This window comes from Apis florea, unplaced genomic scaffold (genome assembly GCF_048593485.1).
Source record: "Apis florea isolate Af1SG1 unplaced genomic scaffold, ASM4859348v1 contig_2897_pilon, whole genome shotgun sequence".
Taxonomy (NCBI): Eukaryota; Metazoa; Arthropoda; class Insecta; order Hymenoptera; family Apidae; genus Apis; species Apis florea.
Window position 1 is genome coordinate 3,182,549 of NW_028256665.1, and position 18,011 is coordinate 3,200,559.

General features: G+C 32.6%; 2 protein-coding genes across 8 annotated transcripts in view; one reads left to right on the forward strand and one right to left on the reverse strand.

Annotated features, from left to right (window-relative positions):
• Positions 1-10,062, forward strand: part of SERCA (ATPase sarcoplasmic/endoplasmic reticulum Ca2+ transporting SERCA) — a 41,745-nt gene extending 31,683 nt beyond the window's left edge. For 2 of the 6 annotated variants that reach the window (XM_086907747.1, XM_086907746.1), the window contains exons 9-14: positions 34-169; positions 246-398; positions 463-596; positions 665-782; positions 866-983; positions 8,068-9,591. In XM_086907747.1, the coding sequence (XP_086763873.1) occupies positions 34-169; positions 246-398; positions 463-596; positions 665-782; positions 866-983; positions 8,068-8,096 (688 nt within the window). In that variant the 3' untranslated portion in view covers positions 8,097-9,591. Of the gene's footprint in view, positions 1-33; positions 170-245; positions 399-462; positions 597-664; positions 783-865; positions 1,211-2,082; positions 2,462-8,067 lie in introns of those variants that run through there. The other 4 variants (XM_086907743.1, XM_086907744.1, XM_086907745.1 and 1 more) reach the window with 3 other exon arrangements.
• Positions 10,063-13,550: 3,488 nt separating this feature from the next.
• Positions 13,551-16,829, reverse strand: LOC100869873 (actin-binding Rho-activating protein). 2 transcript variants are annotated; one of them, XM_012488628.2, is made up of 4 exons: positions 16,218-16,829; positions 14,376-14,506; positions 14,059-14,308; positions 13,551-13,929 (listed from the first exon to the last, which is right to left on the reverse strand). In XM_012488628.2, the coding sequence occupies exons 1-4, from the start codon at positions 16,233-16,235 to the stop codon at positions 13,822-13,824; spliced, it is 507 nt and encodes a 168-aa protein (XP_012344082.1). In that variant the 5' UTR covers positions 16,236-16,829; the 3' UTR covers positions 13,551-13,821. The 2 variants fall into 2 exon arrangements, with proteins under 2 accessions (XP_012344082.1, XP_003695206.1); XM_003695158.4 differs by lacking the exon at positions 16,218-16,829 and adding an exon at positions 15,491-15,793.
• Positions 16,830-18,011: the final 1,182 nt, after the last annotated feature.

An 18,011-nucleotide genomic window follows, 5' to 3' on the forward strand; every position in this document is an offset into this window, starting at 1 on the left:
AAGTAATTTACAAGATTTTCTTCTTGATTGCAGTATATTCTTGACTGCCGCTCTTGGTCTTCCCGAAGCTCTAATCCCTGTACAACTTTTGTGGGTCAACTTGGTCACTGACGGTCTTCCAGCTACTGCGCTTGGTTTCAATCCACCCGATTTGGACATCATGAGCAAGGTAATTCCTTGCTAAGAAATGAAATTAATCCGCGAGAATGTGAAAGGAAGTTGTAATTATGATTATAATATTATAGCCTCCCCGTAAAGCCGACGAATCTCTTATCTCTGGCTGGTTGTTCTTCCGCTACCTGGCTATTGGCGGATATGTAGGTGCTGCGACTGTTGGCTCAGCTGCATGGTGGTTCCTGTACAGTCCGAATGGTCCACAGATGAATTATTATCAGCTGGTAATTATTTTGAAATCAATACGATTCGATACGGAATCGTAACGACAATGGATGTAACTTTCAGACTCATCACTTAGCGTGTATGGGTGGTGGCGAGGAATTCAAGGGCCTTAATTGTAAGATCTTCACGGATCCTCATCCCATGACGATGGCTCTGTCCGTACTTGTAACCATTGAAATGTTGAACGCTATGAACAGGTAAGATTATATAAATAAATCTTTTGTTGTTCATATTTATATTAATTTCTATTTTATTTTTCTTTTAGTTTATCCGAGAATCAATCTCTCATCACTATGCCGCCCTGGTCTAATATGTGGCTCATTGCCTCCATGGCTCTTTCTTTCACACTCCACTTTGTCATCCTTTACGTCGATGTCCTTTCGGTACATAAAGATGCAATGAAAATTGTTGCTCTTGTTTTTATCCTACAATATAACATAATAATTTAAATTTTTATCTGTTTCAGTCTGTATTCCAAGTTACCCCACTGACGAGCGAGGAGTGGGTTACCGTTATGAAGTTTTCCATTCCAGTGGTACTTCTCGACGAAACCCTAAAGTTCATTGCCAGAAAGTTTACAGATGGTGAGAATCCAATTGACTCAGTGCATTCGATCGTTCTAATGTGGGCTGTGTTCTTTGGACTATTAATTATTTATCCCATATAGAACGTCCGTGAAAACAAACATTTAATCTAACAGACAGTGTTTTTCCTATGGAAAACATTTTGCAAATGAGTTCTCGGACTTGCAATTGCATTTAAACAAAAAACCGAAGTTCTTCCCCGTTGCCCGGGAAGCCTCGAAGATAAGTTATTAATTGAAGTGCGTTTAAGTGAGATTTTAACCAGTTTGACTGTTGTGCATGGTGTTAGTACAACCAATACAGATTTGCCACCAAGGCCCACCATGCCCGCATCACACCGTACCCTGAAGTCGCTCTACAATTATATATACGGGTTTCAGTGGCTTCGAGTGATGAAAAAAAGACCCCGCGCAATCAAAACAATTGTGATTGTTAAATTATTTTCTACGAGTGCCTTTTAAACATTAACTTTTCCTTCCCGACAAAAAAGAAACAACATCCATCAATGTTTTTTCTAACCTTGATACATTAGTATACCTGTTCCCCTTAGCAGTCCCCCTTTTCAACACGTATACACCTTGCATGATACTTGAGCACAATGCATTTCTAAAACATTAATTTATTCGTCAACGAGTAATCCTTATGAATTCTAAATAATTGCATCATACTGTTCTATGTGTATTATACATCTGACGATGTCTTAGCGTTTAATGATAACTTAAATTTTTTTTTTTTTTTTCCACATTGAGTAAAAATATCACAACTACAGAATACCGAGAATTGTTATTTGAATTGGTTAAAACATCGACAGAATAGAATCCTAGAAAGCATGTTATACCAATCATATTTTACGGTAGTTCTATTTTTGAACTTTTCTAACGCACAGCAGTTCACACTACACAATCTTTTTTTTTTTCTTTTTTTTTTTTCATTTTAGTTTATTTGAAAAATATTCTTAGATGTTTTATAATTTCCTTTCGTAATTTATTTCTTTTTTATTTCTATTTTTATTTATCTTTTTACCTCTATCTTTCTAACTCTAACCGCTTTTATTGTTGCTTGTTTTTTTAAAAATTTGTTATTGTTTATTAATCCCCAGCATCTGGAGTGATCAAGACGTCAAAACTGGAATTGTCCGCTTCGTTGCTAACGTGTGAACGCAAAGATTGTGCATGAAGTTTAAAAATTAATGGATCTCATGTTTGAACCTGTCTATTATTATGTCTTCCTTCCTTCGACGAGTAATTGCATGCACAATTGTATTCTACCAATGGTACATCCCAACTAAAAGAAAGGGAAAAAAATATCCACTAACCTCGTAGAACAATCACTGTCAATGGTTAGCAAATCCTGCTGTGCTTCACCGTTCACTTATCTCCATGATGATACTCAATTGTTTCACCTGTTACGACTCTATTAATCGATATTTAGCCTGGTTCAAGTAAGACTCAACTACAAATAAAGAACAACTATTTACAGGTAAAGAATAAAATTTCTATATATATATATATATATATACACATATACATATATATATTTTTTTTTTTAATTGTCATATAAATTACGTTGGCACGGCAGGATCATTCTAACATCTTTGCACTATCATTGCATCCACGCTATTACTTTTACGTATACCTTACTGGGTGTGATATATTTGAACGATTAATACCACGCAATAGATAGATTTGTAATATTGCTAATTTATCAGACACGGATTGCAAGAGTTCGTGCGCGTAATAAAAAGAAAAAGAAATCGAACATTTTACGATCAGTGATCTCTCACAATCCGTGTCTCGTCGTATTAATTTCCTCCCTCTCTTAGTATGGTAGTCTGAATACGAGAACGCTCTATGAGAAGGTACATATTCGTTCCTATTAGCGACAATGATCGACACTTCGTTTATGAATGATTCGAGGCATTCGAATTTCACGATTTAACTCTTTCATTATGGAATTAAATAAGTAGAGGATGATAGTTTAAGTAAATTTGAATAAATGAAGAATTTGTATGAAAGTATGCGTTATTAGACGAATAATATTAACTTTAATGAATTCTCAATAAATCGATAGAAATAATCCATCATAATGAAAGAGTTGACATCGATACGAAACGTTCACTGTCCAACAATCTACATTCCTTGCAAACATAATTAATATGATTATGATTAATATGTAATATAATTGATAATGGAAACAAAAAAATTATTTTAAATGTAACGAACTATCCTGGACAGTAAATGTGTTAAAATCTCTAATAATAAATCTACCTTCTTTATTCTAAACGTTAGCTTTGTTCTTTATCAATAGAGCAAATAGATTTCTTTTAAAATGTTCGGAGTTAATATATATATATATATAGTTGATTGCTATAATTAATACAACACGAACATGTTGTTAAACCTTGAATTTGATCAATCCTTGCCACGTTATTGAAGACTAATGAAACATTGTCCAGTCTAACCTAACATTTATATTCTCTCTTGTAGATACTTTCATATGCCATCATCAATTACTATTTGTTCGTGTTGTTATTTTAACAACATAGTTAACGGTGTTCAAATGTTGAGCAATGTTTCGAGTTCAGACTTGCCATCAGAGACAGAAACACACATTCTATATTATAATACACGCGCCACATGCGAACAATGGAAGATCCGGTGTCATCACGAGTATACGTGGGCCTTTTTAACGCATCTAACTGTCTCTTAGTCATTTCTCTCATTCGAGGTTTTATAAATCATACGGCGTTAGGAAGATATCAAAAGATAAATAAGTATCGTTCGGCCAAATCTCTTTTTGTTTCTTTTTTTTTTTTTTCTTTTTTTCTCTTGCGAGAAATAACAGCGAAAAATAGTTAAAAAAAATCAGAAACCTGCCTCTCGACCATGTGCAAATGCAACAAGACTGACGATGTGGCTTCGAGAAGCGGTTTTGTGTGTGCGTTTTTTTTTTTTTTTTTTTTTTTTCTTTTTGCGTGTAGAAAAGATGAGACAAGAAGACGGTTCTCTCTTTTTTGCCCGTTTAATTTTTTTTCTCTCTCTCTCTCTCTTTGTATGTCCACCGTTCGTACGACGCGACGAGTGCATAATTAATTTAATTCTACGTAGAACAGCGTCATTCGCAATGTTTACGATTAGTGTAATATATATAAATATATATTAATTACCGGTTAGGGTGTGATACTACTTTTGGTATAGGCATAATTAAACTTAATTAGATCCGTGATGCAAGAATCCGTGAAAAAAAAAAAAAAAAAAAGAAAAAGAAAAAAAGAAAAGAAAAATAATTTGTACGATTTAATCATCCATGCGTTTGGGATGCAGCGTTGAAGCGTGCGCATACCCTTTGCATCGCTTTTTTTGTTTTCATTTTCATTCATTTCTCTTCCTTCTATACCCTATTCGACTAACTAGTGTGTTTTAATCGAAATAATGGAATTCACATTTTGTACAGCGAGATATCTATCGTTACGAGTATCGGCACGATCTTCGACGATTCTGTGCGAAATGTAGGAACGAACAGAAATGTGTAACGTGTAAGATCAATTTAATTAAGTATTTAATCTCTTTCTGTTTTTTTTTTTTCCTTTTTTTCTTTCCTTTCGATTTAATTGCCTTATCAGCACAGAAATGTCGAAAGTATCACGATGCCGATACAATCGGAGAAAAGAAAAATTAAAAATGAAAAGAAAAAAAAAATATATATATATAATGGTCTTGACAGCACTTGATCGACGTTCAATAAACGTTGGTGAACGAGAGAAATTTTGTTCTTTCTTACGTTCACTCGACGTTTCGAACGTTTGTAAGTACTTGCATATTGTGTGAATTGTGTTCTCTTTTTTTCTCGCTTTTACTTTATTTTTTCTTCTTTCTTCTCATTGTTTTTTTTTTTTTTTTTATCTTTTACTTTCTTCCCTCTCTCTTACAAAAGATCCGTGAAAAGGAAAAAAAAAAAAATCGTGGAGCAGTAGAGAGTGCCATCGATAAGAAAGAAATCGAGCGAAGCGTTGGACAAGCGATTTCGACTCGTGTTCGAGGCTACATCTTCTTCGATCGGCGATCGAAAGAGAAATTATTATGAAATCTATTTTCACCTACCCTGTAACTTAAACCGTCTCGTTCTTTCCACATCTGAAGAAGATATAACTCGAAACGAATTAATTTTGAAATTAAAAGAAGAAGAAGAAGGAAAGAGAAATGAATAAAAATTTGTGAATCGGAAGAAAGTTCGTCCAACGCTTCGATCAACCTAATCTAATACGATAAAGTTACGATGATGAAAGCATCGGTCGCATCATTCGTGCAGGAAGTACCTATTTCTAATGATAATAATAATATTAATATTAATAATAATAATAATAATAATAATAATGATAATAATGATAATTAATAACTTATGATAGAGAGTGCGACTACTTGAATGATCATTTTGATGCATACTACTATCAACCGTCACAAACGCACGTTGTGGCGAGCCACGGTGTGATGATCCTAATTAATCAATGCCCGATAGTACGAATTTAACGGTCTAGCAGTAATTACGGGACGATCATGTACACGAAAGATGAAAATAATATTTCAAATCCGCGAAATTATTCGCAAGGTTGCTATACGAAACAGAACGCTCTATATATAATGTATACATATATCGATCGATAACTGCGAATCGACAGAAAACAGAACATTCTTACCGATCGATTCACAGGCGATGAATGTTCAGGGTACGAATATATTCGAGATCTGTTCTCGAGAATATTTTCTTCTGTGAGTGGACACCGAATCGAAAGTAATCGATAATCATTTTCAACGCTGTGTCTATTTTCGAAAAAATGTTCTCTTCGAGATCAACTCTCGATAGATTTATACCCTTGGCAAAAAGAAAAAGAAGTTTATTTATCAGTTTGTTTTATTTATTCGTGTACACGTGCATATATACATATATATATATATATACATAGAGGTTCGAATCGAGAAACAATTTATAAGTGAAAGTAAATATTGCATCGCGACTACGATTAATCTCGATATTATTAAAAATGACGGTTTGACGTAGTGCGTTATTTGTTGTAATAAAAAAAAAAAAAGAAAAAAAAGAAAAGAAAAAAAAAATATTAATGAAAGAACATGAGATCATGTGTTACTAATGCGTGTTCGAAGTTTTCTATGATCGGCCTACTGTTTTACGAGTTTAGAAGATCGCTCGATTTTAAGAGTTACAGTAATAGTATAATCTCGCTTGGAAAAAGAAAAAGAAAAAGAAAAAATAGTGGCATCTGCCGCGTGTAAGAACATCGAACACTTAATACAATGTGAACTGTAATAAGTGTTTGTCTCCATTCATACCTGCGATTATTTATGTCTCCTTCTTTCATTCGTTCATCATTCCTCTTTCCTCTCTCACCGTTTATATCTTCTATCCTTCGTCGTAATTTTGTACTGTGGTTAATATTGTTAGCGATTTCTGGGTGTGCATGATACATTTTTTTTTTTTTTTTTTTTTTTTTTTTTAAAAGAATGTCTCTTTTTTTTCGATATTTTTTTCATGTTAGGACTGGAAATCAAGGAAATAAAGATTTTTGAAAAGTGATTTCCTTATTAAATTATATTCTTTTTTTTTTTTTTATTCTTTCCTCCCTATCTCTTTTCTCACAGTTGTTAACAATGATACGATGCAATAAAATTTGAAAGTTTTTTTTTTTTTTTAATTAATAATCCGGTAATGGACACTTGGAGACCTCTATCATTCTTAACTATAAACACCTGAATTACAGACTATTCCAGGCTCTTAATAGCTCTTTTCTCGACTAAAATCTTACGAAAAAAGTCCTGGGAAAATCGAAGGGATACGAAAAATCTTCTATGGTGATTCTCTCGTGGAAACGGAAGTGGATCATCCGTGTTGTAACGAAGTTCAAACCGCCATTGCCATTTCGCGTTATTCGTCATTCATCATCGGCCATTCTGTGTCCCCTCCTTCGAGTTGTTGTTTGAATTTTTGCATGCATCCTCTGGACAAATAAAAAAAAAAAAAAAAAAAGTATATAGAAATAAGAGAAAAAAAAATCAACAAAATATAATTGTTGGCCTGGAAAAAAAAATCGCTCCTAATCGAAGAAGTTGTCCCCGACACTTTTTTTTTTGCTAACCCCTGCCTGCTGGTGTGTGAAAACTATTCAGTCACAGTGTAAAAGCGAACGTGATCGGAGGAGATTCCACATGTGGATCGTTCAGGTAACAATTCTTTTTATTTTTCTCCATTGTTTCGTATATATATATATATATATATTATAGTTAAAGTATAGATAAGTTTTTTTAGAGAGTTGCGCCCCCTAAAAAACGCCACGATACATGACACGATGACGACAACAAATTTACTGTGACGGTAATAGAAAATGAAACGAGAACACGTAGTAAGAAATTGGAGTGATTATCCTTGCTTGTAAATTGAAAAGCGAATTTGTGATTCTTCTAGTCGCTTACCCGATTAGTTTATTTTTATTTCACAGCACTTCTTCCTTCTTTAATCTTGCTTCTGAAGTTTGGTTTGATTTTTTTTTTTTTTTTTTTTTTGAGGGGAAGAGGAAGCTATTTTTCGTTCGATGCATTGCACGTATTAATACTTTCTTGATGAAATCCAATATAAAGAAATAAAATGGATGAAAAGAGCGCAATGCGTTGATGCGAGAAAGAAGCATCCACATTCCAGAAATGAAGGATTTTAAAAAAAAAAATTCCGATTAGACGATCTCAATATCAAAGTATTCTTACGAATCGAACTGGATGTTGACGATTCTCTCCACAATTAATTACATACGGGTTCCACGATTTGGATTTCTATCATATGAGAAATTTACAACAATTGTGACGTAAGGATTAGAAAAAAAAAAAAAAAAACGAAACAGAAGCAATAATCTAAAAGAAAAGAAAAAAAAGGAAAGAAGGACGAAAGAGGACAAAAATACAAGATGGACGGTTACAGGCCCTGGGTGTAGGATATCCGGGGAACAACGTTGTGTCGCGTGTTGTTCCTCGTTCACGACCGCCTCTTTCATTAATCGAAATTGCGTGTGATATGCTTGCAGTGGCACCGCCAGTGACGCCGCCGAAATAAAGCTCGGGAACACGATAGGACGAAAATCGACACCAAGTCCGGACACAGAGAAAATTATCGTCAGAATGGCACTTAAAACAACAACACCCACCCAATGCGACAAGAACCCGCAAGCTGACCGATGGGATCGAGCCGGAAACAGATATATATATATATATATCTTACGACACATCATCGACACGTAATACATTGACACACGCAAACGCACACACAGATTTATACACACACGCATATGTATTTACACACTCGTTACAATCGCAAACAACACGAGGATATATTATCGTTAGGGAAAAAAGAGATAGAGAATGGGGCGCGTTTTTTTTCGTTGAGAGTCGATAAGAAAATTTGTACGTTTTCTTTTTTTTTTTATTTATTTATTTATTTTTTTTTTTTTTTTTTTTTTGGTGAAACGAGTATGGCGAGTAATTTCCAGAGAAATTTAATGGGAGGATCCCGAAGTGTGTCTGGGTGTTAATTTCGTTCGCTGTTCTTGAAAACTTAGGAAGAAGAAGAAGAATCCGTGTTGTTCACCTTTTCGAGAGAGAGAAAATGAAAAAGACGTTAAATAACATAGGAAAAGACAAGTATGTATCGATGAAACGTGTCGATATTTCAAATACTGGTCGATCGTTGTTGTGCATTAGTTAAAAATACGTTTGAAGCTTTATCTTTAGATACAGAAGAAAATGAAGTAACGTATCTCTTGCTATACTCGTTTTACCGATCATGCTCAATATATCGCGCCCTGGTTAGAGGGGAAGGTTGAAAGGGGGAGGGAAGAAAAGAGATGCACACTTTCGAAGAGAGAAAAGGGGTGTGTTATCCACTCGTCATCCACTCGATGACGACGGTTGTTTCTTGATTGAGTAGGATAGAGAGGAAAAATTATGGACAAAAATTAAAGGGAAGAAAGGAAATTGAAATGAAAAATGACGCTTCGAGAAGGGTTTGAGTTCTCGACGCGTTTCGAGGAGGAAAAATTAATATAATAAAATGTTGAACGTCTAATCGGAGCAGCTTGCCACGGTTTGTCCACTCGAGAGATCGAACGAGGGAGAGACGTTGAATAAATTGGTGTTTAAGGATCGAATTAATCGATGTGCGCCTGTGTTATTATGTTGCAGTAAGCGAAACGGTCGTCGACAAGTGGGCCTAGCCTTGTCTCGCCGTGTGCCGCCGGCAACAAAATTCCTCTGCCAATAACATCGAGCCGACTAAACCAGAGAAAGAAAAAGAGAGAGATATTAATTAATAATAATAATAAATAACGTAAGGAGAAAAAGCAAGGAGAGAAAAGGGGAGACACGGAGAAGGAGCAAGCAAGGGGCCGAGAAATGGAATGGAAAGAGGAGGGATCTTGTGTGTGGATAAGTGGTTTCGGAGGTGTATCGATGAAATTTCAGAAAAAAATTCGCGCAAAAGGAGGGATGCAACGATGTTCGAGAAAATTGAAATGATTTTTCCTTTCTTTTTCTTTTTTTTTTTTTTTTTTCGATTCAAATTGATTCGCGCGGTTGGACAATGATGTCCATGATGGCAAGGGAACCATTTTATTCGTCCACATCCATCCCGATTTCCCTGGCTGGCTACCGCACTGCCGCTACTTTTCCGTTTCGTCGTCTACGAATCCAAGAGAGAAACTTTGCTCGCTTTGTGCTTCTTGCTCTTCGCGTATACAGAATCCAAATATGTTGTATGCATCTATATGATATATAAATGACGAGGAAGAGGAAATTGTTTCTAAAATGGGATATCGAATCGATGGTTTATATGTGGTTTAACATGTGGATAAAATATGGATGGAAAAAAAGGAAAGAAAAATTGAATGTTTCGAGTCGTTTGATCGATAATATGGTTTTTTTCTTTTTTTTTCTTTTTAACAGTTGCAATTCTTCCTCAACATTGGTAGAATTTCTATCGACGCATACACGATTTCTTTTTTAATTTTTTTTTTTTTTTTTTTTAATCAATTCGTGTCCAATCGAAGAGAAATTATAATCGATTTCGTTCTTTTTCTCTTCTCCTCGCTTCTTTTTCCTTCCATCCATTCCTTTTTTTTTCTTCCTCGATCTTCTTCATTTTCTCTCTCTCTCTTTCTTTCTCTTCATTTCCACTTCTTCTCTCTGATCGTGTCTTTTTTATCGCCAACGATGCTAATTTAACGCCCTGAAAGACTCTTCTATCGATAAGAAACGCACATCTCTAATCGTCGTCCGGAAAAAATTTTGAACATACAATTCAAGATTTATTGGAAAGATACGGATCGGATGAACATCAGACGAGCATCGAGATTATTTTCCTCGGAAATGATCGTCACGATGATTCCAGTTCTCTGCCAATAAGGAAACCCTCCCTTATCAAGGTCATCGTGTATCTTTACATCGAGTCTACGACCATCGAGAGATTTCGATCGAGAGATCAAAGCGAGAACAATTGGAAACGATGACGATAAGTGGATTAATTGACTTGAAAGGAGAACGGCGGCAGAAACGATGGAAAAGCAAGTGAGAATCGAAGAAGCGTTACCTCCCTTTTGTCGTTGGACCGAGTGGTACGCGCGTTTCCTTTTTTTTTTTTTAGGACGAATGTAAAAAAATTTAAACGGCGTATTTTGACGTACGTGCAAGTGACGTAACTTTCGATGGAGTCTTCCAGCGAACCGTAATTCTAAAAAGAAATGGAATTTGATCGCGGAAGCCTCTCGATGCTCGCGAAACTTACGTCGCTAGAGGAAGGAATAGATGAAAAAGAAAAAAATATATATATATATATATACATAGAGAGAGAAAAGGAGGAGAAAATAAAATCGACGAAGCTCGCGAGATTTAACCATTGTACATATAAAGAAAATGTAAAGAGTATCGCGTTGTGACAGACGCGATGTTGAAGAAAGAGAAATTGATTAATTATTATATATAATATAATTAAGAGAGAGACATTAAATATACATAATATATACATATATTTTTCTTCGTGAAGAAAGCGCACAGACAAAAACCAAGCGTAAAAAAAAAAAAAAAAAAACCTCTCGTACAGTCGAACGAACGCCTCTCGAGCGAGAAGGATTCGAGATTCGACAGAAACGGAAGTATAACAGAAATGCCCTCTGTGCCTTTTCTTTATCACCTTCGTTTCCTGATTTTTTCTTCTTTCGAGTTTATTCGGTTTAATATTAAGATGGAATTAACTGCCTGTGAATATTCTGATTGTTAGGAAGAAAGAGAAAAAAAAAAAAGAGATTTATCTTTCTTTTACCTTGATTCCTTTTTCTCTTCGATTTTGTCTTCCTATTTCTTGCCGTCAAGACCGATGGAGAATGTCGCCACCTGACGAGAGTTTTATTTCTTCTTTTTTTTCTCTCTCTCTCTCTCTTTTTCTTTTTCTCAAAAGAAAGAGTTTGTTTCAAAGACAACGTTCGATAATTTCGACAGAACGATAACGGTAAAAAAGTATCTTTCTCTCGTTAATTTTTCGTTGTGTCCCCCTTCGTTCAGACATTATCCCTCGTGTCATGATGGTGGCGGTGATGAATCCGAGTGAAAACGCTCGAACATAACCTAGAATTCGATTATTTCCACTATCCGTGCCAGGAGGACAGAGTGATTCGTAATTTGTTTGCAAGGTTGTTTTTTTTTTTTTTTTTACGTGAGATTGTACGAAAAAAAGTAACATCCTATACTGGCCAAGCTAGATTCCGGTGAAAATATATTGTTTCTAGGGTTAAATAATAAACTTTATTCTCTTAAACTGTAAGATAAATTTTAGACGTACGAAAAGAGGAAAGAGAAATCGAATTTAGAAATTCCAAGTATTAGAATACTATTTGCTGATAAATTATGTAACAACGTGGCAATAAGTACATACATAAATATCATACAAGATATGTAACGTATATAAGGTATCTTTGCATTTTTGGCTAATAGTGTAAACTGTGAAATTTTTAAACACGTTTTGATAAAAATCATCGATGCACCGAACCGAGAGGCAATCGATGACCCCATCTATCGGGTCAATTATTAACAAAGGCGTTGAAACGTGCAACGATACCGTTTAACAACAAAGCAACATACATAATTTTCATTTCGAGTTGTTCGATCTTTTCAGCTCGCTTTTTTAAACTCTTCTATATTTAACTCTGCCTTTCTATATTCTATCTTCTACGTATCGTTACTTGTTACCGCTTTTTCAAATTATCTTTCATAGCTAGCTATTAAAACTTCACACACAAACTTCATGAGGTCTTTAAAAATAAGAAACGATAATTATCTTGTTAAATTTAGTATAAAGTAAGTTAAGTGCATTGTCGCGATAATTATTGAAAGACACGAGTAAAATCGAGGAGAATTACCTATTAAAAAAGAAAAAAAAAGACAATGGTGGTATGTTACCGGAATGGACACCATGTTAGTTGTTTATAACCCTTGTTATAATAAATAAAGGACGTTGCCTAATCATTCTCGCTCGAGGTCGGAGTACACTTAGTAAAACTTCGTTGTATTCTTCTGAAAAAACGGCGACAAACCTTGCGTTATTTTTAATGTTGTACGTGAACAGCTCTGTACGAATAAAGGTTTAGAAGTAATGATATTGATAGTTTTCATTGATCCTGATTTTTCATTAAAAAAAGATCAATAATCTTTAATATTATCGATAAAAATTCACAACGAGCAATTAAATAACGAGAAATGGAAATATAATAATTGTTGAAAAAGATATGTAAATATTCACTTATACATGTTAGAAATAATTTCTATATGAAATAATTACAAATTAAAGAATTAAATATGAAATTCAATGAGATATATAATAACCAAATATGTTTTTTATGTAGATGTATTCTACATCTTGAAAGTAGATATAACATTTATATTTTTTACATTAAAAATTCAAATACGTTATAGTTTCGAAAGAGAAATGATGAAAGTTCCATGTTACATTCTATGTTTGGTTTATTCGCATACTAAAAACAAGTGTACACGAAGAGAGAAGGATAGAGATAGATTAAAAATTGTGAAATCAGCGCCATCTTCAGAGTGCCGCAAATGAAACACATGAAACAAGGATAGTAAATAGTAAAAGAAAGATAGAGATAAATTAAGAACTGATCAGTAGCGCCATCTCTCGAAAATTAAGAACATCTCTTTAGAAAGAGATTTTAGACACACTCAAGAGATGGCGCTAATTTTCAATTCTTATTCTGCTTTATCCTTTGATATTTAGAAAAGTTCCTTTGATATTTAATAGATGGCGATAATAGTCAATTCTTACTCTATCTCTATCCTTTTCTTACTATTTTCTGTCCTTCCTTTGTGTGTTTCATTTGCGGCACTCTGAAGATGGCGCTGATTCCACAATTTTTACTCTATCTCTGTCCTTTTTGCACTATTTGTTTTTCTTTGTTCTTAAATATCAAATAGTAGAGGTTTTATAGATGTAATGATTACAAAAGAATAATTCTTTTATAAAAAAAGATCTTTATTTCTAATAATTCTATGGAAATATCACATGAATACATATTTGTTCTTTCGATTATTCTTTGATTGTTTTTATCGATTTATCAACTCATTCTTCAAATTCACTCACTCGTATCACACATTCATCTCGAATAAAAATTATAAATGGTCATTCTCGTTATTTCTATGGTTGTATAATAAATATAAGCAAGGTAATGCGTTCGACTAAAGATACTTCAGCGTGGAATTATTCGTTCAGAAGAAAATAAGTGTTAACTATCTGTCATCTCTTTTGCAATTTCCTTTATTCGTTGATTGAACATTTCACGAATTTCTGTGATAGGTTTCACCAAATAGATTGGCACATCATCGTCTCGTCTCTGTAACAGATTATAATTATAATCAATCATTATAATTCTAATTTTTTATTGAAAAAATTTATGAAATGCTTTCCTACTGACAAGCAATATTCGATTTCAATTTTTGTACAAAAATTCATTATCATCTACCTGAAATAGGACTTCTCCTTCGAAATCTACGAATTTCTGTTTTCTAGCTCTCAGCAACAGTCCTACGCATTTATTACTAATGTGGGTATAAATGTTGAATAAATCTCCAAATGTGATCGCAATAATTTCTGGTTGGTCCCGACATGGTGTGCCTTCTTGATGAATGATCTCGCAAAGTTCGAGCACTTCTTTTAAAATATGTGCCGCGGCTTTTTTACCGCGAATGTCTGTTAAAGAGCCAGCTACTGGTCTAAAATTAAATATTTATTTTAAAAAAATTAATATTCTTGTTAATTATATTTATTTTAAAAGCTCACCTGCCATATTCATCCTTCGAAAATTTTTGTTTTTCGATGTTTAAACCGGAAGTAAATGGATTTTTGTTCTGTTTGTCTTTGTGTTTGTTTGCATATTGATCGAACATTGCTACTTTGTCACTAAGTTTTTCCTGAAAAAATAATCATCGCAGAAATTCTAATTAATTTTAATACTTATTGCGAGTAAAAAAAAAATTGCATTTAAAAAATACAAGATTTATTTTAATCATATTTCGATTATTTTTACATTGGAATTAGGTACTATAATTTGATATTATTTTAAAATATTCAGGAAATATTTAAAATTAATAGAATACTTTTTCAATAAAAAAAAAAACAAAATACCTATTTAAAATTATAAATAATAAAGTAAGAAGTGTTTATGGAATATTCGACGCGATTGTAATGTAGTCAAATAAAAACTAACATCGAATTATTGAAATCAACAGTGAAGTTTCTAATCTTTGAATAATAAGTTAAGAAAGCATTCATTTCATATAAGTGTGAAAGTAATTTGAAAATACAATATTTCATTGATATCAAGATAATAGAATCAAGTAATAAAATCTCCAGTGCTTCTTTCTTTTTTAACATAGAAAGTCAGAAAAATTAAAATAATAATCTGGAAATTTTAAATAACTTTCACTATGTAAAAACACATTTTCATCACATTTTTCTTGTTATAATATTCTTCAAAAATACGTAAATATGAAAGTGATTTTAATTTCAAATTAACTATACTTTATGAAATAAAGTAGAAATAATTAAGAAAGTGATGAAATCATTTTTATTAATAGCATTTTAATTATTATCTATATACGTATATATTACATATTGATAATTCTATTGTTAATCTAGTTAGGTTAGTTTTACTTCTTGCAAATCTAAATATAACATAATGCATTTGAAATAAAATTATTATTATAAATATATTAAAAGCAAATATTTTATCAAATTTCGTTTAAAATATTCGTTTTTTTCAATTAACATATTCAAATAATTTTTATTTCAAAATATATAATATAATAGAAAGTTAATAAAAATTAATATCCTCCTATATCAATTTTGAGATAGTTTTATATACGTATACTGCTTTATATAAATATATCACTTACATCCATTTAAAAGCAATATAGAAATACAAGAGCCAGACAAATTTTTATAACTTTAACTTGAAATTTTTAGATTTTTATTAGTTTCACCGCTTAGTGGTTACTGCACTAAATATTCAGGACAAGTGTTAGAAAGACGGCAGAGCCACAGCGTGTCTAATCAACGAAGTTGGATAGTAGCCAATTTGAACCATTTAAAGAGCGATTCTAGCCATAAAAGACACCTGGATGGCTTTCTGACAAATTCAATATTCATCATTTAAATAAATTTCTCAAATACGGAAAAATGAACATTTAACCAAAATTACGAATAACGATTGGTGAATATAACGAGTAAGTATATTCTTTTATATATTGACAATAAAAATTTGTGTTTGATAATCTGTATATAATATAGGTATCAAAAATTGATTGAAATTTATAATATACGTAAAAATTTGAATGTAAAAAAATATGAAAATTGTTTAAAATACTGAAATGAAAATTTCAATGATCAAATTGAAAACAATATTTAAATAATCAAAAACATCGCAAATATCGCAGAAAATAAATGTGCAGTACAATCGATTCAATAAAAAAATACTTGTTTCAAATTCAAGTTCATAGTCAAGGCTAACTAAAATTATCATATCATGAGTAAGTTTTTCTAGTTAAGTTTTAAGAAACAATATAGAAATTCAACATCTACATATCTACATATAATTATAATCATATTTAAAATTATACTCACTAGCATTACAGAAGACATCGTTTCACTGGGTACTTTAATACAATGTGTCTGATAAAGAAAAACGAAGAAGAAGCGAAATAGAGGATTAAATGGAAAGGATTCTACTAATACTGTTCGATACTGTTTCAAATGAATGAAACTATTATAAAAGAAATCGCGTTTGAGATCGATTTCTATGGAAATATTCTTGCGACGTCTCTTGTACCTCGTATGTGAATGCAGCGTCGCGACGCCGGGCGTCTTTTTATAAGATACCAGCTACGTCAAAAGACTCCCACCAAGAAATTCCACCAAGAAATATTTGCCGCGTTTCCGAGCCAATTCCGTGAGAATTCGCGCCGCGTCACTCGACTGGCCAGAACCGGAAATGATAATTCTTCGAGATTGGGGCAGCCGTTGTATCCACCCCTTGATTAACTAATTCGTTTATCCATGTAATGAGTAATTTATTCTATTTTTTAATAGAATAATTAAAAATTTGATAGAAATTTTTTTGGATAATTAATAATAATAGAATTGCAATTATTTATAAGACATTTTGAACTGAATAAAGATTATATGTATATATAAAACTGAATATTTAGAACTGAAATGAAGATAATATAAACATACATTTAATATTGTGTGCGTTATTGGAATATAATCAGAATAGGAATCAATTATTGGAATATAATCAATTATTGGAATATAATCAGAATAGGAATCAACGATATTCTAAACATTTTTAGTAGAATAAATTGCACTTAGAATATTACTGTGCATTTGGTATGTAGCATCGCATGTCCTGATATTTCATTTCATAGTTCTTACCGCGTATTTATATTACTTTATTAATAGCGAATAGTAAATGAGGATACAGATGATCGGAAATACGGTTTGATTTTAAGATACTCTTTCATTCCTGGAATTTCAAGCTTCAAGGAAACATGGGTTGTACGTTTATAAAAGAAAATATACGTGAATGTAGGATTCCAACCTCGGTCTAGATCAATACGTGCGAATATTTTGCATTCCATGCTAATTTTAAATACTATTTTCCAATGAAATTCCAATCGTTGCACATGGCCATTGTTTTGACTGTACTTTAACTAAATATACAATTGATTTAGAACACAGATGTGAATGAATGACCTACTCGCTTTGGTATTTTATTCTTAAATATTTTGTTAATAGTAATTGTATTCAAGATAGCTCTTCCAAACTTCATTAATCTTTATTTCTTCGCATAGTTTAATACACAGACTTTCTCATAATCATAGTCATCAATATATATTCATAATTCTCTTTATTCGTTCAACATATAACCTGTCGCACGTGTCGCATGTATGAATCATTAACAGATTCCAAGTTTCCCTTTTGGCACCTAAATAAGCGTTTCAAAAACATCGATCTTTCATCTTATTTAAGACAATAATCGTTGATAAAATTTCTAGCAAGTTCGAAAGTCACGAATCGCGCATCGTCCGTGATTTACGGCCATTCTTAACTCGTTCTGGTGTCCGATTAAGCTCATATATCGTCATCTCGTCAGTGACAAACCGTTTCTGGTATGAAGTTAATTTGGGAATTGGGATGATTTTTCTCATTAAGATGAATGGAATATATATATATATCTATACTCGTTCCGGTATTTGGCAATGTTTTCGCGTTAAATATTCCCCAAATTGTCATGCGAATATCATGTAGATTAATTTTGTAGATTTTGTTCCAAAATGATAATTAGAAACTTAATTTTCGTTTAACGAGAAAGTTTTGGTATATTAAAAAATAGATTTCGAATAGCTTTTGTGACAT

What these genes read in the sequence shown, in the direction of transcription:
- LOC100869873 (XM_012488628.2), bottom strand. An exon ending in TCGAAGGATGAATATGGCAG is followed by an intron (nt 14,309 to 14,375) that starts GTGAGCTTTTAA and finishes ATTTAATTTTAG; the next exon opens with ACCAGTAGCTGGCTCTTTAA. An exon ending in AAGGAGAAGTCCTATTTCAG is followed by an intron (nt 13,930 to 14,058) that starts GTAGATGATAAT and finishes AATCTGTTACAG; the next exon opens with AGACGAGACGATGATGTGCC.